This window comes from Amphiprion ocellaris, chromosome 13, assembly GCF_022539595.1.
Source record: "Amphiprion ocellaris isolate individual 3 ecotype Okinawa chromosome 13, ASM2253959v1, whole genome shotgun sequence".
Classification (NCBI taxonomy): Eukaryota; Metazoa; Chordata; class Actinopteri; family Pomacentridae; genus Amphiprion; species Amphiprion ocellaris.
The window spans coordinates 18,391,542-18,401,245 of NC_072778.1; the positions used below are offsets into that span (position 1 = coordinate 18,391,542).

The following is a 9,704-nucleotide window of genomic DNA, read 5'->3' on the forward strand; positions in this document are numbered from 1 at the left end:
TGACAACACGAAAGGATCTGCTGCTAACATCTTGGTGCCTGATACCTCTGATACTTCAGAGCACCTTCTTGTGGAGTCCATACCTCAAAGGGTTTGAGCCATTTTGGCTGCACAAGGGGGGTTTATATATATATATATATATATATATATATATATATATATATATATATATATATATATATATATATATATATATATATATATATATATATATATATACACTTTTGAGTAATTCCTCAAAGGAAATAGCTTGACGTATAGGGAAGGTTAAGTGTTAATGTGGCAATAGTTTGCAGCAATGTGTGCTGACAGCTGTGATGAATTGCTTCCAATGTATCCGTCTCTCTGTCCTTACCACACACACACATTTTCTACATCATCCCACATGATAATACCTACCCATGCTTACCAGTCCCTATTGCCTCCAAGAATGGTAGTATACAGTGTAATACATTCTTTATTAAAGCTGCTTTTTATTTGTACCTTTGTCATTTTTTACATTTATTTTGGAGAAACAGTACGTGCCAGTTATATTTACAGTGCGATTCAATGCATGCATTTGCCAACATTACACCACAGAGTGATCCACAGTAAAGCAACATCTGGAGGCGGCTTCATCCTTCAAAATCGACACTAGACATTACTTTGCATGCTACACATTCAAAGGTCACACATTTCAACATACCAATAATTAATGAAAGTCTATTTATCTCTTTCTCCCATTCTGTGATTTTGTGGAATATCCATTTTTAATTAAACGTCCATGTACTTTGTCCAAGTTGAAGTTGTGGTACTTCAAGTTACCACTGGAGAGCACTCTTGAGTCAGCATTTAAAAAAAAAAAAAAAAAAAAAAAAAAAAAAGTCCAGCAGCTCATGAAATTGATGGCCAACAAGTTAATTGGCTGGTCTCTTTCTGTCCTGCAGAGTTTCAGTTCTATCCAGTTAGCTCGAAAGCATTTTAGGGCCATATGCTGCCCTGTGTGATGGTTGGTTGCCGTGTGCTAACTGTGCTAACAACTTCAGTTTTAGCTCCATTCCTGTTGAGTATCATCATTTGTTTGGTCTTGGGCGGCCGGCTGTGCATGTACGGTGGATTCTAACTGATGAGGTGTGGAGTTGCTGAGATCCCTATTTCCTCCCCGTTTTGTTTGTTAAATTATGGCTTGAGTGAGTTCTAACACAAAAGAAGAAGATCAAAAATGAGTTTCTCTATTCATTCACATTTGTACAAAATGCACAAAGGAAAGAAACATTCATTTATGCAGCTTTACCGTTATGGTGAGTGTGATTTACCGTCTTCTGGTGCTGTGGAGGTAACAGTTGTGTACACATATAAGAGTGTTGTTGCACTCAGTACTTAATGCTTCTTTTGGAAATATCAATTCATATTAATATACCATTTACAGTTAAAAACAAAGCAAAAAACCCCAGTGGTAAATTCACAAATAAGTAAAAGTTTGATACTATATATATCAAATAATCACCCAGTAGCTGCAGTATTAGTTGCTAATGCTTCCCTAATTCAAAATACTATCTGCAGGAAGTGATATTTGTTTTCTCTCTAATTGCTGTGAAAATTCCTTTTTAAAGACACAATTCAGCAACATTAGTTCATTTTTAAGCAAGATTATATTAAATATGACAAATATTTTATATACTTTGCTGACCTAAGTTACTGTTGGTCGACATGGCAAACTGTGGGACGTGTTGCTTGATGATGAACTTCTTTTTGGTTAAATAATTGCCAGAAACCCTATAATTACATACATATGCATACAATGCATAGAGAAACATCCTTGCAGAGCCCTTTTGTTTTGTATTAGATGGCTTATTGTGCGCACAGAAAGATTTCTTGTGTACCAAATGCTGCAGTAGAGTGGTATTGTAGAGCTACAATTTACAGCTAATCACAAAGAAAAAAAATCTTTTCCTGTTTTGTTGCTTTAACTAATTCATGCTTTGCAAATGTACACATAAAATGATCAAAGCTATTAGTCTGGGTTGCTCACAAAATGCAAACAAAGAAATGAAAGCAGGATGTGAAACTGGATAATGTATCTGCTCTGTGCTTGAAAGCGAATTTCTTGGCCTAATGAGTGTATTGCCATATGGCCTGATACACTGTGGATGACACAGTTAGGATCTGTGTATCACAGTTCATTTGTTTTGGGCCAGACATGGTCTGTAGGAGCTATAGGGATGTCAGTATGCACATCTACTTACATGATGTATTGTTGGTGTTTCTACTGTGGCTTCCAAATAGTGGGGCTGTACATCTTTGTCCATCTTTGTCTGTCTTTTACTCTTTCTCCTCAGGGTGATGGACTCTGGTTCTGGGTTGAATAGTGAGTACAGCATCCACCTCACCAGGACAGACTCAGCACGACCTGAGCTCAGTGAAAATGATGGGAGAAGAAAGACGTATTCCTGAGCAGATTTTGTGTTGGGTGTCACATACAGAAATCTGAATCAATATCAAGGCCTGTTTTTGCTCATAGAGGTTTGTTTTTAATAGCATGGTATTTATCTTATTGTGAGTCAACATTAGTGCTGTAGCAGTGTTACCTCAATTTGGATTTTAAGTATCTCTTTTTAAAGCAGCTGGTTTTATTTGATGAGGTCTGAGTCATGACTCTTTGAGTTCCTTGCTGACGTGAAATCCTCTGCAATATTTTCCATTCGTCCTCATGAAGCATAATGCAAATATACAGTGAATAATAACTTACCTTTCGTTGACATCTGTGGCAGCAGTGCCATTTGCAAATTGGATAGTTGCTGTGTCCGTCCTGCTATTCATTTCTTGAAGCATGACATTTTGATCTGTTAGACCCGCCCTGCAGGTGACAGGGGTGTGACCGCACAGCAGTGTCACCTCTGTAAGCTGCTCTCTGGCTGGGAGATGAAGAAGGAAAGGAGAAATAAAAAACAGAGATGCTGGAAATAAGGGAATGCAGTAACATGCATTCACACCATGTGCAAATCTTAGTTCAGAGGTAAATGTCCACTCTTAAAAGAAATAAAGAGTTTGAATTACGCAGTTTGACCTGCACACTTACTGCAATCTTACCTGCTGTTGCAGTGGGACATGGCTGTCGACCTCTCCACCCGCTGTAAATAGGACATCGACATCTCAGTAGACGTGCATATGCTGACCTGAAGTCCCTGTTGAGGGCTCCATAGAGGATAGGGTTGAATGCTGAGTTAGCATAGCCCAGCCACAACACATAGGGATATTCTGGTACTGTGCTCGGGTCTGGATGCTCCTTTAAGCCCAATATTGTGAATAGGATGAAATACGGTAACCAACACACCACAAAAGCCCCTATGACAGCTGCCAGTGTCACTGTAGCTTTGTGCTCCCGCAGTGCCACCACTGTAACAGTGGAAACCGTAGTGGTAGTGGCGGAGGAATTGTTCCTGCAGTTATAGCTGGCGACGCAAGTAGGTCTGGCACTGATAATGCGCTTGGCCTGTGCCCGTGCAATGCGAAGTATTTGGAGGTAGGTCCAGCACATAGCCACCAGAGGCAGGTAGAAGGTGAGAAGAGCGTCAGTGAGTACATAAGGTTTGTTCAGCTCAAAACGACATCTCCTCTCTGAAGCCCAAGGCCCGAAGTTCTGTACAGTTCCGTTAACAGTGTTCCATCCCATTTGGATAGGCAGGAAGGACACAGCCACAGACACTGTCCAGACACTTGCCATGGCCACGGCAACTCTCCACGGCAACACCAGCGAGGTGTATCTCAGGGGCATGGTCACGGCCAGGTAGCGGTCCACACTGATGGCCAGTAGGGTGAGGATTGAAGCAGTGCACAGCATGACGTCCATGGAGATGTAGAAGTTGCAGAAGACCGGGCCCAGCGGCCACTCGTCATTGAGCTGGAGGAGGGCAGAGAAAGGGAGAACCAAGAGACCGAGCAGCAGGTCTGTCACAGCCAGCGACACAATGAAGCAGTTCGTCAGGCAGCGGAGGCGTCGAGAGGCGCAGACAGCCAGGCACACCAGCACATTACCTCCAACAGTCAGAAGGATGAGGAGGGACAGGACGACACCCAGCATCACTGTTGACAACATTATTGCTGGTGCTTCACTGGATACAACCAGATGACATCATGACAGGAGCCTTATGTAAACCATCGTTAGCAGTTCCTTTTCAGTTTTTAAGGTGGTGAAATGTGCTCAATTTATGAAAAGAGAACATTCACATGAAAAGCCTTAAGCTCACATTTAATGTCATTTAATGTGTTCACCCGGAGTGTTGAGAGGCCCCCATTTATTAAGGTGCACACAGTCCAATCTCGATGTCTCCATGGTGACGTGTGATTTTAGATTTTGTCTACATGTAATTCCTTTCTTCCAGCTCTGCCAATTTTTTCCACTTTCTTAGCTGCTGACTGACTGTATTCTGATGTTGAAAACCTCCAAGCTTTCAACTCTCCTGTGACTCGATCACAGCAGTCTTATCGCTCATACTTCACAATATTTATCCAAAATGCAAGATGTTGGTTGAACAGCATTTGTTTCTTATCAAATATAGCTACTGAGAACTGCAGCACTGTGCTTGATTGTTGTTGGGCACCGGGCAGGCATCTGAATAGCTTTCTGTCTGCAGGTTCATTCACACTGGTTCATGGCCTCTTGCTGACTTCACTGCCATTTTTTGTGGTTGTAGTGACACCTAGTGGACAAAGATAAAAATTGCAGTTAGTAATCCAGTTACCTCATTTCTCCAGTCTCAGATACACACAGCTATTCTCATACAATAAAAAGCAGTTGTTTTGTCTGGTATTGTTGTAATTGTACTTTGTTCTATACAACCTGTTCATAGCTAATTTATTACAATATCTGTGTTAGATTATGTTCACTGTCATGCGTTTAAACTATAATCTACAACAACAATGCTCGTAAAACATTTAAAAAAAACTCTTATGGATACGTTTTCAATTATTGTTTTTTCACAAGGTGTTAACAAAAAATAATATCAGGGCATTAGTTTTGTGTTTAGTTAATTGCCTGTATACGGGTCACTGGGTCTTTATGACACATCAGTGAATTAACACATGGCATTAAATTCTGCAATGCACTTATGCAGTTGGTCTACAACATTATTGGATAAGTAGAAGCGCCAACTACCATGAGCTGGACGATAAAAATAGATGAAGAAAAACAAAATGAAAGTCATCAAGTACTAAGTTGGCAGCAAGTTTGCAATACCTGATAAAAACAATAAATGATTATGGACAGACAGAATTACTTGCAGATAAGTGGAAAACCTGAATAAAAAAAATGTGCCTTTGGAGAAAGTAAACTAGAGAGATGTATGCTTAAACATGCTGTTAAGTTTCCATTTACCTGTCAGAATGCAAAAACGTTTTGTAAATAGCTGCAGCTATGGCTACATGGGACAAAAATAAAATAATGATGAAGCTAAAAGCTGAATGTGATGATATCACAAGTACAGCTTTTTTCAGGCTCTTGCACTGACTCTTTATTGTCTATTATACTGCAGTATCAACGTAAACATTGCAAATATAGCAAACGTTAGTCAACATACGCTTGTAGCAATATTAGACCATATAAGGCTACAGGGACAAAACCCTTGATTGTGTATTGAACTGCGCAGGCGTACATTTGATTGCTCCCAAATTCAACTTTTTATTTCTAAGAAAAAATGTGTATTGTTTCCTCTTTCACAACTAGCATAATGTCACTTTCAGATAAATGATAGAATGAATGTTAATATAAGAAAAACCTTTACATTAACAGTTAATTCTACATATACTGTTGTATTGTTTGATACTAAGCATAAAATCTTAAGTTTTCCATGCATGATGCTTAATTTTACGTATATAACACTTAAGTATATGGATCATCACATTTTTAATTCATGTCACTGTAAAGTTGGTATTTTCGACAGTCAACTAATGGGAATTCCAATCTATCTATAATAAAACCATAAACCAAGACAGATGAGTATGTTTGTTGTGCACACACTATTTATTATCTGTGTAAACAGCCCACATGGCTAAAGGTCTCTCAGCCTTCTGCTGCAGCTGAGATGCTACTGAGACTGGTTTTGGTTTAATGTTTTAAAATCTGATTAAAGTCTTGATGCCGAAATGTGGAAAAACCTTGGAGCAGAGAATGCTCTTTTTTTTTTTTTCTCTCAAGTTGTCTGATGAAAAACTTGAATCAGACACTGGAAAGTTTGGAGAGCTGCTGCACATAGTTGCTTTAGAAGGTATTCAGACTCCTTTAGATTTGATTGTAAATGGAATGAATTGGTATATTCCATCATTTTACACTCAATAACTCATGTTGACAAAGTGGAAGCGTATTTTTAGCTGGCATGCCATTTACACGAGAGGCCTGGCAGAAAAGTCTTTCTGGCAAGTTTTCCTGTATCTGCAGTGAACATCTAAAGCTCTGTTAGAGTGACTGCTGGGTTCTTGGTCACCTCACTGTCCAAGGCCCTTTTTTCTTTTTACTCAGTTTAGGTGGACAATCGACTTTAAGAAGAGTCCTGGTGGTTCCAAACTTGTTCCATTTCACAGTAATTGAAGCCACTGTGCTCGTAGCAACACACAAAGCTTTAGAAATTGATTTATGCTATCTTCCTGTTCTGTGTCTCACCACAAATTTATCCTGAAGGTCTACAAAAAATTGCTTGGACTTCATGGCTTGGCTGTTGTCCTGATATGCAGTGTGGATTTTCTGGAATAAGACCAATGAGTTCGGTTTGTCTGAGGTGAACTTGAGTCAAATTCTCAAGAGTTCTTAAGAATAAATAAAACAAACAGGATTAACTTAACTACAGTTTTGAGTGCTTCTGCAAAGGCTCTGTAAACTTTTGTAAATAAGAGATGTCAGTGTTAAATAAATTTGCAAAAATTTCTCAAGTCATGCACTTTGTCATTATGACTTATTAAGGTAGTCATCAGTTAATATGTTTTGTGTGTGAAAAAGTGAAGGAGTCTACATACTTTCTGAAGTGAGTGTACAACACAGCACAGCCAATGAAGAGATGAATTGAGTGTCATAAATACTCATACCATTTGCTATGAATGGCATTTTTTTTTTTGTCGTGTGACAAAAATAGACTTCATTTAGTTCTCTGTGTGGACCTTGTGGACACATCTACAGAGTGGCATTTGTCCTCTGTGAACTCATTAATGACGTGTGTGTGCATGCATTTTGTATGTGTGCCTGGGGGAATGAGGGTAACTACTTGATAAGGGTGTGTGTGTGTGTGTGCATGCATATGTGTGTGCAGTGTGTAGAGTAAAAGTGTTTCCGTCAGTGGGTGGTGGGTAATGTTTGCTTGTCTGTTTTCTAAAACTGTAATGGATAATAGGACATCTGCCAGACTTGGACCAGAGCTACCCTCTTATCACCTCAAAGGGAGAGAGAGTCACTGAGAGATGGACACATCAAGACAAAAAGGAGGCGATAGAGAGTTTATAATTAAAAGAAGACAGAACGAATAGGTTTAATTAAGTCTAACTCTACAGAAACTAGAACACAATCTTTTATCTCTTCACTCCTCCAATCTTTGCATTTCTGTCACCGACTCACTGCTTTGAACTTCATCCAGAGCAAACACTGATAACGCAGCCACCAGCGTATGAAGTGCTGCTCTCAAATGCACATGACATCTGAGCTTTTATATCTAACAGGACCACAGACTGACTCACAGACACCAAACATTTCAGCTGTTTCCATCATCGTGATCTCTCTCTCACACCGTCAGTTTTTCTCCTGAACACATTTGTTTACACAAACAGCTGGAATTCGGTTTGGCCTGTAATCAACAGAGGCCTGAGAGGAATGTCCTCATGTAGACATGCATTAAGGTCACTAGTACTTTTCTACCAGGGACAACCTTATCTGAACCCTGGACATAATGCATATGAGGTTATGTGTATTTACGTATGTGTGTCCACACAGGCACACTTGTTACTATCTGCCCTCAGCTGAATGCATTGATTCCTTTCCCCATGTTGCTGCACTTGAGTGTGAGAGCATAATCATATTCGCTTCCTGTGTTTATCTTTGCATAAACATTTGTGTTTTATTACAACCATATTCATATACAGCCTTGATCACTCACTTATCGGAGTGTGCAGTAAGTACGAGACTTAGAACAAGCTACATGCATGAGTATTACCAGTATTATGCCATTGTTAGTCTAGATGATAGTGAAAAAGTCACATTTCAAGTCATTCACCTTTGTTTTGAGGAATTTGACACCTATGGTAAAAAGAAAGTACAATAAAGGAATCACTTCTGTGGACATGCTGCTGCTTTATTACTGACCATCTGTTTGCTGTCACAGACTTCTCATCTGTTGCCTCTAATGGAAAACAATCGGAGTGTTACTACATCTCTATATATACACACACACAAGCTCATGCACTGTTGCACATGTAGGAAAGTATGGACACACAGGAACAACTCAAAATCTTTGTCTTAGTAATGGATTTTGAGGACTGTAATGGATTGCAATGACTGCTGAGTGCTCTGTTTTTCACAGGACGCAAAGGTTGCGCTACTTTCAGGAGTTTTCTGCAGGAAAATGCTGTTTCATGCTCGCCAGTAGCAAAAAAGGGTTTGCAAGGGTTCATGGGATTGAGGACAGTGCTTGAAAGGTTCGCTTCAGGACTAGTTTATCTCTGTCTCTGTGTAACTGAAGTGACATCAAACTTTTGGAGGGCATCATAGAGATGGAACATAATTAGTAAATTATTTCTTGTCTCATATCTTATGGCATAAGGACCATGCAAATGAGCTGCCTCATCTAGACCTTCTGTTCCTTAGTAAGTGTTCTACTGACAAGAGCCCAATTTGGGCATTAGGATGAAAGACAGGCAGAGAAGTGGCTCTTTACCAGACATGGACTGAGCTTGGAGATGAGTAATGGGGTTATTTACCTCTCAGCTGGGACTGGCTGCCTAAATTGTGAGATTCTCCAAATACCAAGTGTTCATCCTGTGACTTTTTAAAAAATTTTTTCCTTTTTTAATATTTTTTTTAAATTTTTAACCAGCCGGATGTGTTATAATATCCTTTATCAGTCCAACACGGGGAACTTTGAAATTTGTTGTAGTAAATGGATGCAGCAGTATCTGATCTTCATTCCAATTCCAATAAATAATCAAAGCCATCACATCACATCTGCTGTCACAAATGCCCATGTAGTGAATTTGAATATTAGAATATTTTTAGGAAAATAGATTCATTTTACCCTCATAACCCCTGCAGTAATTTCATAGCCTGCTGACTTGTCTGTTCGGTTGCTATTGACTAGAAATAGATTCAGGAAGTAATTCAGTCATCAGTTGTTCTGTATAGGTTTTAGGAGTTGCAGCGTTGTGTCCTGAGATGAACCAAATCTCTTGTCTTGTGTTTGCAGTGCTGCTGAGTTGTGTCAACAGTACGTGGCTCTGTGACTCTGTGTCCTTCTAAGTAACACATTTGCGTTAATGGCTGGACAACAGCTGAGTGGTGTAAGTATTTGAGAACCAAAAATTTAAGAGTTAACTCTGCTGTAGTTGTGAAATCTTCTGAACTTTTAGCAAAGCTGTAGATTTTTATTTATTAGAGATTTACTTTACACAAAAGAAAAGCGAGGACTTTTTACTGGTACCTGGTCGATAAATTGTTTATTAGTGCTGACTCGAATGCTAAAAAGCCCTACGACTGT

The 9,704-nt window shown here is 39.3% G+C and overlaps 2 protein-coding genes across 5 annotated transcripts in view; one reads left to right on the top strand and one right to left on the bottom strand.

The window, feature by feature from the left end:
* Positions 1-9,704, top strand: part of LOC111575946 (dedicator of cytokinesis protein 2) — a 132,330-nt gene that overhangs the window by 16,331 nt on the left and 106,295 nt on the right. The gene's annotated exons all lie outside the window — the stretch shown is intronic.
* hrh2a (histamine receptor H2a) overlaps positions 447-9,704 on the bottom strand; it is an 11,680-nt gene continuing 2,422 nt past the window's right edge. Inside the window, exons 2-5 of one of the 4 annotated variants that reach the window (XR_004848291.2) lie at positions 3,070-4,679; positions 2,729-2,894; positions 2,226-2,389; positions 447-1,176 (exon numbers count right to left, since the gene is read on the bottom strand). Coding sequence is in view for 2 of the 4 variants with exons in the window: in XM_035953420.2 (XP_035809313.1) it covers positions 2,380-2,389; positions 2,729-2,894; positions 3,070-4,075 (1,182 nt within the window). In the remaining 2 variants the exon portion in view is untranslated. Of the gene's footprint in view, positions 2,390-2,728; positions 2,895-3,058; positions 4,680-9,704 lie in introns of those variants that run through there. The other 3 variants (XR_004848292.2, XM_035953420.2, XM_055016346.1) reach the window with 3 other exon arrangements.